Below are 18291 nucleotides of genomic sequence, written 5' to 3' on the forward strand. Positions count from 1 at the left end.
TCTTTTATATTTTCTAGGTTTGTTTTTTATTAGATGCATTGTTCAAAATATGACAAAAAAACAGAAATTGGAGCCATAGAGGTTTTTTTCACATCGCTATTTGAACCAGCTGCAAAGATTTAGATCACACTAGCTCTTATTTTACGCATGTCCTTTGCAACAAGAAAACCATGGAATGCCCTTAAAAAAGATCTTTAAAATACAAAACAGATGTGTTATCTTCTTTCCCTTTTCTATTGTAGTGCCATGTTAGGTAATTAATTCCTTAGTTTTGTATAAGTCTTCATGTATATAAAGAAAGCATTACATTTTATTCCCATAAAAAGACTCTAAGTTAGTGAACTAAAAATTCCTTTTAAAAGATTTATTCTATAAAAATCTAGTTCCATAATAATTCTAAAGTTATTTCCATAAAAATCTTCCAAAAATTCTTTTTATTTAGTTTCAGAAGAATTCTTAAGCTAGAGAATGAAAGCCCCTCCCCTGCTGCCCTCCACTACCCCAGCCCCAGCAGGAGTTCAGGGTGGGACGGCTGATGAAGGCCCATTTCTCCCCAGAAGCCAGCTCCACACGAGTGCACCCAACAGAAAGCACATCCAAGGAAATGTCTCAGCTTAAATGGTCACACAAATCTAAAAGAGATAGGTCTTAACACTAAAAATCAGTAACGGAAAACAGAAGTGATTTGTTCTTAAACTTCTAAACATATTATCCTAACATTCTAACAAAATTATTTTCATGCTAATAGACACACACGTTTCCTACTTTAAATACGCCATTTTTTGCTTAGGCTTCTACCTCATTCCTTTAAGGTACTTGTAATTTCTGATAAGACTCAATAACAGATAATTAAAACAGTGAAGAGTTTTTAACTGATCCAAAAAAAACCATTATCTAGGATTGTTTTAGGAACTTAAAAACAATGAGTACAGGAAAAAAAATGATGACTATATTGTGCTCACATATTTCATATCATTTTTGAAATTTGAAATCTGGAATGCTTATTATTTGAAACGTCTCATACAGGTTTATCACTTCTGCAATAGACACTTAGACAATCTGATACATAGCTAAGCTGAAGTTTTGGCAAACAGCAGCTACAATACTTGGAAAAAAGGTCCAGGAATATGTTACTTTCCATACCGCTGTGGTGTATTAGTCACAAAAATGTGGGCATGTGCTCTGATGTGTTTGTAGAGAACCATATTCTCCCAAGTTTAAAACAAAAAAAATAACTGCCAAAACAGGGAAGGCCCCAAATATGATGATCCCTATCAAATTTTGCAATACCTGTCATTCGTGTGTTTGACTTATTAAAAGCTGGAATACATCTAGCACCTAACCCAAGAGCACATGTGGTCAAACTGTAAGCCGCTCGGGAATGTGCTTACCTGTTGCCAAGCCTGTATTGCAGTGTGCAGAGCGTGTACTGCGTGCTGTCCAACGTCTACACACACACGGTCCACTGTCACACTGCAGTCCAGCAGCCTTTCTAGCGTGTCACTGGAGACGGCAATCTGTCCACAGAGGCTGAAGGGCTTTACCATGCTTTGCATGGTAACATTTCTGCACTCCAGAAGTCTACAGTCGGCTTGAGCTGAGAAGCGGATCTCCTGGCTGACCGAATCATCATTCCACTGTCGAAGATACACGTGTGGCTCTCTGAAGGCCACAATCATGTACTCTAGTTCAGACGGCACATTTTTATCCGAAATAAATGGTTGTAGGTACTGTGGTGGAGCTGTTAAGAAAATAAATGAGAAAAGGGGTAGTTCAGAAGAGACAATAATTGAACTTAGCATTCGATATTCAATAACTTTAAACACTTTTTAGAAGATCAGTCTTTTAATTACCATTTTATACTTGGAAATAAAATGATTTTGTTCAATCTGGCTTCTAACACATGTATGCATATTTTTCAAATGTTACTCTTTTATAGACAAATATTTAATCACAGAATGCAACAAAAAAATGAAGAAGAGGTAAGGCCAAAGGGAGTTTTACAGAAATTTTCTGTTATCTACCAACCATCTCTTGAAAACCTGACTCAAACAGAGTTCGGAAAAGCAGGCTAAACTCCATTTTTGCTGAAAAAGCAAGATGCTTAACAGCAGCTGTGTTTGGTTTTAATCTGATTCCCCCCTCCTTTTTTTTCCCGTTATATGTAGGTTGAAAATCTAATGCTTGATTCAAAATTTTTCAACTAGGAAATGTTTGGAGTAGATTATAATGCTTTAAAATTATTCAAGCAACACTGGCAAATTTATAAAAGGTCACTTTCAGTGTATAGAGGGATTTATTTCTTCTGCACTTGGAAAAAATTTGAATATATTGAGAATGTGCCCATCTTTTATAGAAAGTATTCCTACTTTGAAATTGGGCCAACACCATGTACTTTTGGAATCTCTTCACCACGAAGGTAGTGTCAGGATAAAAAGCAGAAACAGATGTATTTTCTTCAAAAAGTTCATAACTGGAATAGTGAAATTTGCATTTTTGTCACTTCTAGGAAAACTCTTGCTAAAACCATGTCCATTCAATATCACCAGTCACGTTTCGAACAGGTCTGGCTACAAGGGCTTCACCACAATCCCTCCAGTGCTCATCTTCTACTTCCTGAGAATAAATCATCTGGCTAAATCCTGATCAACCCAGAACAGAGAACACAGCACTCAGTGGATACTATTCTGAAACTACCGTGACAAGTACCTGTGCCCAGTTGATCAAGGTGATGACAAAGATGGAATTCCAGGTAAGCGAACTGTAAGGAAATGCAGAGAGATGGGACGAACCACGGGGTAAAACAGGAGTCGACTCTGGTACAGGCAGCCAGGGCTGTTGGAGTTACAAGTTGATCACAAATGCTTTGAGAGCCAGATTCACTTGCAGAGCTATAGGGAAAAAGTAATAAAATAAGTTCAATTACCTAAGTTTCCCTGTATCATATAAATGAATAAAAACCCCCTCTTTCTACAGGAGTTTTTGAAACCTGCATCACAAACCCCAGAGTCAATATATTATCATCAGATCTTGTGCATTAATTCCATAAAAATTCATGGTTTTTTAAAAAAGTTCTGGTTCATTGTTCTTTATGAATTGTTGGCAGAAAACTTGCAAAGTCTCCTTAACTTCCAGGTCATGGTGACCTGCTTCCAATCCAATTTTCTTCTATCCACATCTCCCATAAACTTCTGAGCAACTTTCTTGCCTACAAATTGAAGACCAAAACAATTCAGGTAAGACTCAGCTGCTCAACACACTCAATATTCTGCTTCACTCTAAATGTTTCGCGTCAGTGTTGCTCCTCCAGCTTGTCTCTACCCAGATTCACTGTCTTGTACACTGAGTACCATTCTAAGTGTCTCAAGAAGACAGGACCTATGGACAGTCAGTGTGCACAAGGTCCTCTCATCACTGGCTCATCTTAACACAATTTTACATTAAAAAGATTGATTGCAATGATTAGTGATGGCATCCATAGGAAGGAAGACAGATGAACACAGCAGTTGCTGAGGGGTGTGGGAAGCCTTTTGCCTGGGTCCCTTTAGCACTTATGGAAGTGAGTGCGCCGAGGATGGTGGGGGTAGGAGGACTTGATGCATCCTGGTCACTCATTGTGGATCACTGAATCATGTTGCCTTTCCCTGGTTATCCGTCTTCTATCTCTTCCCAATCGGACATTTGCTCTGTAACTGTGGTAGCCTGGCTTCCAAATCCAAGAGAAATCTGGATAAAAGACATTGTGATTTAGAGCCTCCTAGGAAGAACTGTAACAAGGAAAACTACAGAAATATATCCTTGGTTTTTCAGAGAACTCACAAAGAACTCGCTGGTGATACTCAATATGCAGACATTTACGTTAAAAAGAAGTATCATCCAGGAAGCAGGGAAGTCAGAAAAGCTGCCAGAGTGGAAATCCAAGAACTCAGAACAGCATGGGGTGGATCATGTGGGATTCTCAGAGGTGTGAATCTTCAGTAGAGCTTTGAAACGGGGCTGGTGAAAAGGAAAGCTAGGGACACCGCAACATGTTTACTGAGTGCTTTAACCTCAGTGCGTTTACTGTTACATGGTGGAAACTGCTGCAATGCTAGCAGTCTCTACACCAAGAAAACCAAACTCCTGAGCAGCATGTTACTGACTAAAATAGGGTAGGCAAAAATACAGTTAAGTATATCCTTTTTTTTTTTAAGATTTATTCATTTTATTACAGCCAGATATACTATACACAGAGGAGGAGAGACAGAGAGGAAGAACTTCCGTCCCATGATTCACTCCCCAAGTGAGACACAGCAGGCCGGTGCTGCACCGATCCAAAGCCGGGAACCTGGAACCTCTTCCGGGTCTCCCACATGGGTGCAGGGTCCCAATGCATTGGGCCGTCCTCGACTGCTCTCCCAGGCCACAAGCAGGGAGCTGGATGGGAAGTGGAGCTGCCGGGATTAGAACCGGCGCCCATATGGGATCCCGGGGCTTTCAAGGCGAGGACTTTAGCTGCTAGGCCACGCCGCTGGGCCCAGCTAAGTATATTCTTACAACATCCATAAACGGGCACACCAATCCAAACAACTTTCTAGGAATTTATCTACAGAATTATAAATAAAGTGTTTCATTGGCAAGGTAAAATGAAAGCTTTCAGAGGCTGAAATATGTTAGTTATACGTAGTTATACATGTGTTTTACACATTTGAACTCCTTCCCTTAGACTAAAGAAGTTGTTAGAAATAGGGTATAATGTTAGTCAAAATATTATTAAAAATCCAGGCGAATGTTCTACTGAGATCAGTTTTAAAACAGTGAGCATATTTTATCTGAAGTATTTTTCTTGCCAACTATAATTTTTGACACAGAAATTTTCCAAGATTTATTTTTCTATCTCTTGAGAGAAGAAGACATTACAACATTTTGGAAAAGTTTGCTAAAATACCACGAGTATTTGCACAATCTTTTTTTTTTCAGTTTAGATTATATTATTTATTTGAAAAGCAGTTAGAGGGAGGGGAAAAGGGCAGGATAGAGAGAAAGGGAGAAAAAGAGAGTGGGAGGGAGAAAAAGAAACGTGTGTATATCTATAGATCTATCTATATATAAATTTATAGATATTTGCATACCTATCTATATGTATATATAGAGATAGATAGATAGATAGATAGATAGAGATCCTACATATGTTGGTTTCCTCTCCAAAAGCTTCATTCAGCCAGGGCTAAGCCAGGATGCAGCTAGGAGCCTAGAGCTTCATCCAGGTCCCCCAATGAGGGCATTAGGGGCCCAAACACTTGGGGTTATCTTCTGCTGCTTTCCCAGACCCGCTAGCAGGAAGCTGGATTCAAAGTGGAGCAGCTGGTATTGGAATCAATGCTCACAGGGGAGGCTAGAGTCACAGTCAGCAGCTTAATAGGCTGTGCTACAATCCTGGCTCTATAATCTTTCCTATAACAAATTAAGTATCAATTTTTTTCCGTAAAGTAAATGCAAAAATCAACAGTTATTAAGATATTTTAGGTTCATATGGCAATTCCTGAATTATAAAAATACTTCAATCTTTAAAAATCTTGACTAAAATAGATGCCAGTTTATTCTACATTCAAAAACATATTTAAAATAGGAATATTAAAACCAAACATATCATAAACACAAAATTGATACTGTATGTAGATCTGAATATGCTTGAACTGTGTTTCAAATCAGCAGCTACATAGTTTTTAAATATTTTAACTTAACTTGGTACTATATGCAATGAAGGTAACATTGATGTATTTACTCTTTACACAGGATTAAAAACATGTAGGTGTAACAAACTAAGTGTTCATGAGTGAAAGCTCCATTTAGAGACTTCCAGCAGCTGCAGATGCAGAATTTCCTTAGTCAGATATGATCATAGGACTTTATCTGATTCAGATAACAAAAGGAACATTTTTATGTGATGCAGCAGAGGCAGAAATAGAGAATCAAAGCCAATAGCTTATAATGTACAATATTTACATTTAAGAACTTCCTTGTTACTCAAAAGGTATTCCAAACAGGTCAAAGTCATGGTCATGGGCACTGTTCAGAGGACTCTCTGGACTGTTTATTTTTAACACGGTTGATAAATGGCTGCTAGAGGGAAGAACTCTCAAAAAATAATACCCAGAGCTCAAGACTCAGTAGTCTATTCAAACAGCTGTAAATTCAGATAGAAACATAAATTTTCACAATAGTGAGATTCTAAATATTGGAGAACTTGGCAGGGGTTTAACATATTAACCTGAATTTTAGCACAAAGGTTACTTCTCAGCTCTCCTTCAGGACCTTTGAGAGCAAAATTTTAAAATATTTAAAATTAACAGAGTTACAGTAAGAGTCACAGAGAGATCTTGCATCTGCTGGTTCACTCCCCAAATAGCTTCAATGGCTGGAGCTGCGCTGAGCAGCAGCCATGAGTCTGAGCTCCTACCAGGTCTCCCAGATGGGTGCTAGGGCCTAACTACTTGGACCATCTGCTGCTGTTTCCCCAGGCTCATTAACAGGGAATTGGATCAGATGCAGGGTATTGTGGGTGGCAGCTTGGCTTAACTGGTTTAATACCACAATGCCAGAGCCAAGTGCACCAATTCTTTCTCTTTTTTCTTTCTTTCCTTCCTTTCTCATTTCATTTCCTTCCTTCCCTCTCTTTTTAAAAAGGATGTATTTATTTGTATTGGAAAGGCAGGTCAGATTTACCGAGAGAAGGAGAGACAGTGAGAAAGATCTTCTGTCTGCTGGTTCATTCCCCAAATGGCTGCAATGGCCAATATAAAGGTAGGAGGCAGGAGCCCAGGGCCTCTTCTGGGTCCCCCAAGTTGGTGCAGGGTTCCAAGGCTTTGGGCCATTCTCTGCTACTTTCCCAGGCCATATAGGCAGGCAACTGGATGGGAAGCGGGCCTGTCAGGACACAAACTAGTGTCTATATGGGATCCCAGCACATGCAAGGTAAGGATTTGGCTATTGAGCCATTGTGCTGGACCCAAGGCCAGCAGTTCTTTAAACAGAGTCCAGCAAATCTGGATGCAGTTTGATCCCATTTTAATGACCCTGTGGGGACTGGGGCATAATCCCTAAAAAATCCATCTAACCTGTCACTCTAACCTGAACAGCTACAGTACAGCAGGTAGTAAACAATGCTTTGACTTGATTATGAAGTCTGAACTTAGTTTTATAATACAGCTAAGAGATGAAGTGGAAAATGAGAAGGGTGAGAGAACCTTTATTAAAATGAGCACACAGTTATACCTTATAATACTAGTAAAGCTAAATCCATTGGCTAAGTCTGAATATTTTCATTTGTCACATGAGTGTATTAAGCAGATTTACCTTCCAAGCACTGGGATGCCAAACGCAAACTACTCAGCACACAATGTCTAGCATTCGAGAACAGAAAATAACCCTGCCCCTCCTCTTCTGGCTGATAAAGCAGGTGCCACGACTGAGTACTGAATGCTTAGAGCGATTTCCCAATATTCACAGCTACATTCCTCCATGTCCTTCAGTGCTGCTTTACAAACACTCCTGTGTGCCACACGGGTCAACAGCACCCTGCCTATTGTGTAGAGTGCCCAGAGGAGGGCAGGGGATCCTGGGACAACATGTGTGCCTACCACACCATGTTGTCCCCACTTCTGAGAGCTGTCATCTTTCACATCTCTTACCCTGAATCCCAAATGGCAAATAGACTTTTACTATAACTCAGTACACATAAATATAACCGAAGGCCAAAGGTGCCTGAAAACATAAATATATATTACATTTTCACTGTGACACACGCACACAGATTTAACATATAAGGCAATCATTTTATTTTTCTACATAGAACCTCTGTGTCCATTAAACAGTAATTGCCCATTCTCTCCCTCCAAGCTCCTGACAGCCACCTGTACAATTCCTCTCTTCAGCAATCTGACCACTTTTGAGTGTCACATATAAGTTATATCACACAATAGTTCTTATTATCACACTGATATTTTGTATTTTACTAAAAAATTCTGGTTGCAACCAGATACATTATTTTAAGACCCACAAATGTGCTGCAATCTGTAGTTTTAAAAATAGCCTCACACCAAATCTCAGGTGGAGTCCTTCAAAGATAACTAGAGAGAGGGAGAGAGACTGGGAGGGAGGGAGAGATGTTGAAGGCCTGCCCCTCCTCGCCCCACAAAAGCCAGACCACAAAATGTCCAAGGGACCCCCAAATCTCAGACATTCTGGGCAGACTGAGAATTATGCAGGAAGCAAATGCATGCTGTGATCGTGGGCCATCTTGCTCACACAGTGTAACTGGATGGGTGTGCGGTGTCTTCACTATCATTTCTTTTTTAGCGATTGTGACCTGAACGTATCTGAGTACAAAGTTCTGTTAGATTCCTTTTCTAGTTAGATCTGTTTGTTTATTGGTATTGGTTCCTGTAATTTCTCCTGTTGCCTGAGACTGGTGTTTGTTTTCCAAGTCCCTTGTGATCTATTGTTGCAGCAGATTGTATGATATTGTTTAGTTAACTTGTAACTTTTATAAACCTGCTTGCTTTACAAAAAATTGAAAATTTGCCACAGAAAAATTCAATAAAGTGTGCACTGGTTCATCTCGCCTTTGCATCCCCTGGGTCCCAAATTTCTTCTCAGCGTGGATGTCACACCTGAGTCCTGGTCCCCACTAGAGGGACCCCTGAGAGAGAGAAACCAGGAGGGAAGGAGAGGGAGAGACAGAGAGCGGGAGGGGGGAGGGGGGAGGAGGCAGATAGAGAGGGAGGGAGGGAAGGCCTCCCAATATTCCTAAGAACATAAACATGACACAGAGACCTTGTTAGTACTATGAACCTGGAACTTTAGTGAGACCAGAGGCATGTGAGTACTCTGGGAGAATATGTATGGGAGAAGGACTACACAGCAAAAGAATTCAATAAGCAGTTCAAAGGGCTTTAAAAACAAACAAAAAAGCCAGTATTCCTTCCATAGAAGGGAAAGAAGGGCCAGACCTGGGAAAGAATAAGGGAAAGAATATTATGAATAAATTCTTGTTCATAGCAGACTAGAAACGCAGATGATCAAGCAGATCCAAGTGTTAAGATTTATGCTTCAACGGTTTATGACACTCAGAGGATAGGAAAATGATCTCCCTAATCCAGGTATGTCTGAAGGTGCGGACTAAGTCGGATAGAGGGGAGGTACCACCTGGAGGCCAGTCATCTGGCAGCAGAGAACCGATTCAGGGGTTAACCAGCGTGCTTTTTTTCTCTGATTACTTCACTGCGTGTAAGAACCAAGGCTTGGGGAAATCAGTGGTTCACACACACACACATGCAAGCCTGTAGATCACTGTCTGACAGATGCCCAAATTTGCAACTTCTTTTAAGAGCTCTTCAGTGGGTTGGAGGAAAACAATACCACACTTGTGCACAAGCACATACACAGAAGGGCACTTCAAAAAGGTCATGGGAAAGGAATTTACCAATGACTTCAATTGGGGGCAGACATTTGGTCAAGCTGTGTGGCATATCCAAGTCACTGGGGTTGAGTGCCTGCTCCAATTTCCAAGCTCAGCTCCCTGCTAATGCACTTCCTGGGAGAGTGCAGGTGATTACTCAAAACTTGGGCCCCTCACACCCACTGGAGAGACTGAGCCTGAGTTCCCAGCACTTGGCAACAGCCTGGTCCAACCCTGACCACTGTGGGCATTTGGGGAATGAGCTAATGAACCAGAGAGCTCCTTTCCCCTCTCAAGTAAGTTTCATTTATAATAATAAAAAAAACCTCTTTGAAATACACACATAATTTTTTATAATATGCATTTTCCACAGGCTGTTTGAAGATTTTCATATGCATTTCGGTTTTTTTGCATCAAATAAACTATCCTTTAAAAAAAAGATTTATTTATTTTTGTTGGAAAGGCAGATACACAGAGAGGAGGAGAGACAGACAGGAAGATCTTCCATCCAATGATTCACTCCCGAAGTGACCTCAATGAGCGGAGCTGAGCCGATCCAAAACCAGGAGCCGGGAACTTCCTCCAGGTCTCCCATGTGGGTGCAGGGTCCCAAGGCTTTGGGCCGTCCTCGACTGCTTTCCCAGGCAACAGGCAGGGAGCTGGATGGGAAGCAGGGCTGCCAGGATTAGAACTGGTGCCCATATGGGATCCTGGCATGTTCAAGGTGAGGACATTAGCTGCTAGGCTACTGCACTGGGACCCAAATAAACTATCTTTTAATTCCATTTTCCACAAACTTTTCAAAGTGTCCTCACACGTATCAATACAAATACATCTGTATCTGTAACTGTATCTATGTCTTTTTTCCATACATTTATTTGGCACACCCAAAGATGAAAGAAAGCACATTTTAAAAAAACAAACTAGGGGTTCAATTTTCACTGCATGAGCCACACATCACATACACCCTTAAGCCATTTTTTCCTTCTAGGATGGCTGTCATCATGAATCAGCTTTTTGGGGTTGGGGATAAGAAGCCCTTGGAAGCAATATTCTCTCATAAGTTGTATGTTGTGAAAAGATGGTCATGCCACAAGCACAATGCTGTGACTAAACAGGTAAAGCAGTAGTGCTACACATGGGCCCTGGCTGAGCTCTGGCTACTGCACTTCCTTATCCATCTCCCTGCTAATGAGCCTGGGAAAGCAGCAGAAGATGGCTCAGTGCTAGGGCCCCTGCATCCACGTAGGAGACCTGAAAAGAGCTCCTGGCTTCATCCTGGCACAGTCCTGGATGTTGAAGTCATTTGAGGAGTGAATCAGTGAATGGTTCTCTTTCTCTCCGTGAGAGTGTGTCTTTTTCTCTTTAACTCTCTGTGACTCTGCCTTTCAAATTAATTTTTAATACTTGGCTCAAATTAACAAAATTTAATGTTATCATGAAGCAGTTTATAACAAGTTACCTAGGCACACATATCGAGATCTGGATGGTTATTGTGTTACACGATAAATGCCTCTAATTTGGTGTTTCCTTGTAGTCCAAAGAAGTACTTCTGGAGATTAGTCATTTGGGGGTAAAGATAAGAGGGGCAACAAAGTACAAGTGTCTTCCTAATTCTATGATATCCATCCTGGGGAACCTGGCAGGGGAGTCCTGAATCTGGCAGTGGGGAATATGACTCGTTTTCCCTTTTGTTCCCCCATATGGCAGTTTCCTTTTAGGTAAGAAATCACAAATAAGAGTGTATTTGTGCTTGGCAGTTTTTATTTGTTCTTTTCTATTCCTAGCAGATTGAACCTAAGGACAAGCTAGAGGTCAAAGTTGCTTGCTGAAGTAGTTGAGAAAAACTTTGTCCTCTGGCTTGCTCCTTTACCAGAGTAGCCACAACTACCCACTCTGGGATACATGGTATTAGTTCTATCTTCTGGGCCCTATAGGACCAAGAGCAGCATAGTTACCCCACAGTTCCTAGCCCCAGAGTACTACAGCATCCCTTAGCCCTACTTTCAGCCTCCTTTCTTTACACTGTCCTCAGTTAACAAGTCTGTGCTGCCATCTGCTTCCTCTTGGAACCAGAGTAAAGGGTTCTTGCTTAGCCTTCAGCAATGGGCAATGGTACTGTGAGAACTACAAATAAGCTGGAATGGATACGCAGACCAGTGTTACAGAGGCTGCATCTTTTGCCTCCAACTCAGTGCACAAGAAATAGAAGAAGAAAGTACGCAAAGATCAGTATTATGGTGGAACCTAAATACTAAGGTCAACATTTACTCTGCTTCAAATGCAGTCTCCAATTAATATCAAGCTGTTTGTTTTCATATGATGAAGTCTACCATGAAAGGCTGTAGAGTGTAAGTGCTGATTCTCCTGTCTCCAGTCCCTTGCATGGAGGCTCCCTGACACCACTGAACTGGTCAGCCCCTACTCAGTCACTAATGTCTCAGCTTGGAAATCAATTTTTCAAGGCCAAATAGCCTTTTGATGAAGGGTCAGGAATTAATACCATTTCCCTTAACATGAAATTCTCTCTTAAATACTATGTGTGGGGGCCAGCATTGTGGTATAGTCAGTAAAACTGCCATTTGCAATTCCAGCATCCCACATGGAGGTCAGCTCCTGCGCCAGCTGCTTCACTCTTGATCCAACTCCCTGCTAATGGCCTGGGAAGAAGCAGGGGATGACCTAAGTGCTTGAGTTCCTGCTGCCAAGGTGGGAGTCCTGGATTAAATTCCTGGCTCCTGGCTGTGGCCTGCCTCAGCCCTAGCCACTGTAGCCACCTGGGGAAGAAACCAGTGGCTGGAAAATCTCCACCTTTTTCTCTATCCCTTTTTCTATGTAACTTGAACTTTCATATAAATAAACAAACCAACCTTAAAAAGTACTGCTTGTGTTTACATACATAGCATGATGCTATTACCACTGCAGACGGTATTGTATACTATTGCAATTTCATCTCAATTATAAGCAAGAGGCCCTCTTAAGTTTTTGATGTTAATCTGCATGCAACTTGTTTTTATGACCACTCTTCCAGTAATGTCCAATCATCTGATACACATCATTTTCAAAACACTGTGCATACAAGGGATCTTTCGAAATGTTCATGAAAAAGGAACTATGGAAAAAATGCATGGATCACAATTTTTTTTGCACCAAAACTAACTTCCAATTCCACCTCCCAAAAACTTTAAGTAGACTCACACTAATTATGGTAAGATAATCTGTAATTTTAAAGTGTCAAGTTCTTGCACAGCTTTAGATTTCTCAGTGATAGAGTACACTAGAGTTCACCTAGAGTTTTTTGCTTACATGAAATACTGACGTGTTATGAAAGTACTGGTTTTTTGTTTTTAAACATTGGATGACATTTACTATCCCTTTTGAAAAATGTCTTTGTAGTGTTTTGTTTTCTCTACTTCAAATCTATGTCTTTCTGTTTAATTTCACTATATGAATTTCTACCTAAAAAATGATCAATCCCAAACAATTTAAAGTGAAATAAATGGCGAACTATTAGGTAAGATGAAAAATCCCTATGAGGACAATGTGATTATAATGTCAAAAACTTGTTGAAAAATTGCTTGCATTTGATAGTTGGCAAAAAAAATCTGTCCCTAAAGGCTTTACATTTCTATAGTGGTAAGCTTTCCACAAAAGTAATTGCCATGAATGCTTCAAGTTCAGAGGAGCTAACCTTGCCTAAAATGCTTCCTTCAATGACGAAAATGCATTCTTTCATAATTAGAATCAAGAAATCATTTCTAACTTGATACTACTAGTAAGGCTTGGATTAAAAAAAATCAACTATCCATGGGCTCCATGTTTTGAGATTTCCTGGTTTCTGACTCTGTCACTTATTACTTAGAAATGCAATCTTTCTATCCATCTGCTAATTCCTTACAGGACAGGCATGCTTATTTATTGTTGCATAATATTCAGGTAAAATCAAGACCTTTCTTTAGCATAGCTTTCAATCACTGCATGTTACCAGGTCACAAAATAGAAAGAAAATATTTTTTTAAAATACATTGATTTGAAAGTAAGAGAATACCTCCATTTGCTGGGTCACTGCCCATATATTTAGAATGCCAAGTACTGGGTCAGGGTGAAGCCAGAGCAAAAAACTCAACCCAGGTCTTCCACTTGAGTGGCAGGGAATCAACCACTTGAGCCATTAGCATAGGAATCTAGAAGCTGGAGCGGACCTGGGTATAGAACTTGGCACTACATTACGTGATGCAAGTACTAGACCAAATGCCAGCCCCAGGAAGGTTAACTATTTTGTTTTAAAGCCCAAATGATCTTAAAATAGAATAAAGTACAGAACACATTATTACTAAGCATAGAAAATAATCAGTGACACTCTGAGACTAAACCCAAATGTTAACAAGGGTTACTTCAATGTGACAGGATTACAGTTGATACTATTTTCTTCACTTAAGTGTTCTTCAGTATATATCCATTATTACTACTTAAAAAAAAACCCCAAGAAAAATCATCCATAATTATTGATGATCTGAAATAGGAATCAGAATGCAAATAGGCATAATATGATTATAACATCTATCCACATACAAGCAAATATAAAGGTGCCATATGAAAGTGAAAACGAGGACCCGGCATGGTAGTCTAGTGGCTGAAGTCCTCGCCTTGCACACACGGGGATCCCATATGGCACTGGTTCTAATCCTGGCGGCCCCACTTCCCATCCAGCTCCCTGCTTGTAAAAACAGCCTAGGATGGCCCAAAGGTTTGGGAACCTGCACCTGCGTGGAAGATCTGGAGGAATCTCCTGGCTCCTGGTTTCAGATTGTCTCAGCTCCAGCCGTTGCAACCACTTGGGGAGTGAATCAATGGACAGAAGATTTTCCTCTCTGTCTTACCTCCTCTCTGTATATCTGACTTCCCAATAAAAATAAATCTCTAAAAATAAAGTGAAAACGACTGGCAGGTATTCAAAAGATTAGTGCTTTTCTCCTTCTTAGATAATGCTGTTTGCAGACTGGAAAAGGAGGGATTTCATAAAGAGTCAGATAACAGTGAAGGCAAGCTATTGGGAGAATTGGAAGGTGGGACACTGAAAGCAGGGGGCAGCATAGCCTTCTAGAACATGTACTACCCAAAAGAACACGAGCAGACAGACTGAGCAAGGGTGTGCAAACTACAAAAGGACTGACAAATAGGGTGCTGGAGCCATTTTTCTCTATTGAGAATCAGTGGATGTGTTAACCAGACAACCACTGGAAATGGGGATGATCAGGCCCTGTCTGCCACTAAACAAATAATCCTGTAGGAGGTGTGGACAAGGAAGTTCTGGAGACATGATTCAGAATACTTGAGCTCTAATCTGGAGAGAATCATTACGGTCAAGCCGACTTTACAGCAGGACCAAATCTTAGCTATCCAAAATTCCACGGATGTAAGCTATTTTAGCAAGACAAGTTTTCCTAACTTCTGGAAGTTCGTCTTTAGTTGTGAAAGACCTTTTAAGATGTAAATATTTCCAAAATTTACCTGTTAGAAGAAGACAATAACTTAATTTGCCTGTAATGCCCAGAATCCTCATTGTAGATATTGATTATTAAACATTAAGAAATCAACTGATGCGAGGGTTTTGGGAGGGGTGGGGAGAATCCCAATACCTATGAAACTGTGTCACGTAATACAATGTAATTAATGAATAAATTAATTAAAAAAAACACAAATAGAAAAAAAATCAACTGAGTTCTACATGGCTTTCTTCATCCATATGTTTATATTTAGAAAAAAACTGATTTTTTTTTTAGTTTATTTACTTATGTGGTTTTATTTTTTCTGTATATATTAAGGAACAAGTTTGACAAAGCTACATTTCTTTCTTCCTAGTTTTCATCCACAATTCAGGCAGCTGCACCTGGTGGATGGTTGCGATATAGGTAAGTGAGGGATTAACAGACAGGAAAGACAACTTAAGCTTATTGACTCTAGGCCACCACACTTGCTTACCTTTGGTCATCAGCTCCATTTTGATTGCTGTTCAACACAATTCTCCAAAGATCTGAAGATACCAGTTTCTTCTGGTCTTTCACCAGGTTGATATCCGGCAGTTGCAGTTCACACTCTTTGCTTTCAGAAAGGCTAAATTCTCTAAATGTCACAAAAGTCTTCTGGAGTTCATCCCAGTACTCCAAAGTACAAGGAACCTATGTTAAAATAAGATACGAGTTTAGAAGTTACAAATAGAAGTCACATATCCATAGTTTTTTCATCAAAAGTGTACATGTAGGACTTTTAAACTAAGAAAAGGTCACAAAAGATAGTGGTTTAGACTTTCTTTTCACAGTTATATTAATATTTATTTAAAAAGATTCATTCAAGATTATACTCACACAAAACAGCCATTTTTGTTAATAAAAAGTAACAGGAACAAAGTCTATCAGGTACTATATGTATATAAAGCTACATTAATTAAAAGGTTGTAGTAGTAACACACAGATTAAAAGAGAAATAAAACAGAAAAAGATTATAAAATTTTAGTATGTCATGAAGGTGTCATTTGAAACAGGCAGAAGAAAAATGAGACGGCAAGAGCTGATAACTGAGAAAACTGAAGTGGAATCTCCACACGATTCTTTACAAAAGTGAATCTTAGAAGGACCAAATGTTAAAGGATAAAAAGCAAAAGTATAGTAAAAAAGACCCTGCTTTTAAAAGATTTATTTTATTAGAAAGTCAGATATGCAGAGATGAGGAGAGACAGAGAGGAAGATCTTTCATCTGATGATTCACTCCCCAAGTGGCACAATGGCCAGAGCTGAACCGATCTGAAGCCAGGAGCCAGGTGACTCTTCCAGGTCTCCCACATGGGTGCAGGGTCCCAAGGCTTTGAGCTGTCCTTGACTACTTTCGCAGGCCATAAACAGGGAGCTGGATGGGAAGCGGGGTAACCAGGACATAAACCGGCGCCCATATGGGATCCCAGTGTGTGCAAGGCGAGGACTTAAGCTGATAGGCTACCACACTGGGCCTTTTTTCCCCCTTAAATTTATATTAGCAAAGCATTTTTCTATGAATGGCATGAAAGCCATTTATGGGTGCAGGGCAGGGCAGGGCAGGACTTAAATTTGTAAAGTCTAATTTTAAAAAGCCTAGTAGGATAAAAGGTTTAAAAAATATTTGTTCCGAATCTATAGAAAATATGCAAACATAAAAATAATAGCAGGTTTGCTCTAACTAGGATGGATTTGACAAACTCCATGCTAACTAAATGTGCCAAACACCCACTTCTTGAAATTCCCTTTTCTTTCTTTACATGAAACTTTTCTCTACAACTTCCTTCTGTGTCATTATTCCTCTATTATTTCCCAGCACAAAGCACCTGCACATGCCCTCCTCTGTCACTGTCCCATACCCATCCTTCTAAAAGCTACCTTTCTGTAAGCATTTTCACGTCCGTGGGTAAGAATTCTTTCGCTTTGCTGAATAAATAGGATTTAAAAATTGGGGTCTGTCTTACAGCTCTTGTCACTGAATAGTCAGTTTATAGTATTTCTGTACATGGCATCCTCCCTGGTAGACACATTCCTTCAGGAATGCTTTCCATTTGGCTAAGCTTTAGATTTTCATAGAACCTGACACAGTGTATGCAGCAAATGTTAAAAAAAGACATTGTTGAATGAATTATTCATGAATGAATGAATGTATACATATATACCAGGTGATTTAATCTCTGGCACATTAAAGATTCTTCACAATGATAAAAGCATGAATTGCAGAAGCAGATATCTGAGATTCAAATCCCAGATTTGTAAGTTACGAGTTCTTAGGGAAAAATAAAGGAGATAGGAGAACAACCCTAAGGAATTTTGGTAAGGATTCCATGAGACACAACTTTAATGAATGCATATTGTAAACACTTCAGAAATGTCACTAAGTTCTGCTGAAAGAACACTTATGAAGTGTGTCCATCAACAGAATCCTGGTAAGCTGTAAGAGTGGTACTGGCTATTCAGCAGAGACTGGACTCCTGGGATGGAAAGAATGAACCTTGACACAGCATACACATGAATGTTGTAGCCAAGGTCTGTTCAACATAACTTTTCTGCAACCCTGTCACACTGCAGCGCTATGACTTAAGAGATAAAGGGAGATGTCACTGCTTAACTACCCTTCTGAACTGGCACCTCAGATGCTTCTGATCAATGGTGGAAGAGAAGTGGGACGCGGGGCATAAATTCCCAAAAACCATAAAAGAATTCAGTGGAATTGAGCAAACGAGTTCAAAAAACTCTTATTTATATACCTGTTGTTTTCTTGAAACCTAAATATAACAATGTGAAATTCAATATAATACTTGCTTCTGTCAACATCTAACAAAGTTCTACACTAAAATCAATTTATTACAGCTTATAAAATTAACTGACACATTGCAAAAAGTATGACCTTAAGGAAAATATAGTAGTTAATTTTCATCTCCAAAGCTAAGGCTGGAATGGGTCCACAACACAAGGTCAGACAAACTGGGAATCACTGTGGTAAGTCATTACTCAGTCTAAGGACAATGACAATGGATTGCAGCAAAACTGCGGCTTTGAGACAAAGGAATTGTGGGACTCAAAAAGAGAGATATGGAAGGAAGTCAAAGAAAAGGTCCATTTAGCTCACAACTTGTGTGAGGTCAGCTCTCAATTAGAATATTCTAATTTACTCTGAATATTCAGTAAATAATAGAAAACTACTAAAGATGCATATTCTCAAATATATCAATTATGTGCTTGTTAGGACTTCCTTTATAGGCCATATTTTCCTTGACTGACAAGGGGATATTAATTCACACCCAAGCTTTTTTTTTTTGAAAAAAAAAATCAATTATAGTC

The 18291-nt window shown here is 39.7% G+C and overlaps 1 protein-coding gene across 4 annotated transcripts in view; it reads right to left on the reverse strand.

Annotated features, from left to right (window-relative positions):
- Positions 1–18291, reverse strand: part of VPS13B (vacuolar protein sorting 13 homolog B) — a 657044-nt gene that overhangs the window by 85395 nt on the left and 553358 nt on the right. For all 4 annotated transcript variants that reach the window (XM_058668587.1, XM_058668588.1, XM_058668586.1 and 1 more), the window contains exons 40-42: positions 15422–15618; positions 2710–2891; positions 1392–1741 (exon numbers count right to left, since the gene is read on the reverse strand). In XM_058668587.1, the coding sequence (XP_058524570.1) occupies positions 1392–1741; positions 2710–2891; positions 15422–15618 (729 nt within the window). The remainder of the gene's footprint in view (positions 1–1391; positions 1742–2709; positions 2892–15421; positions 15619–18291) is intronic.

This window comes from Ochotona princeps, chromosome 9 (genome assembly GCF_030435755.1).
Source record: "Ochotona princeps isolate mOchPri1 chromosome 9, mOchPri1.hap1, whole genome shotgun sequence".
Lineage (NCBI taxonomy): Eukaryota > Metazoa > Chordata > Mammalia > Lagomorpha > Ochotonidae > Ochotona > Ochotona princeps.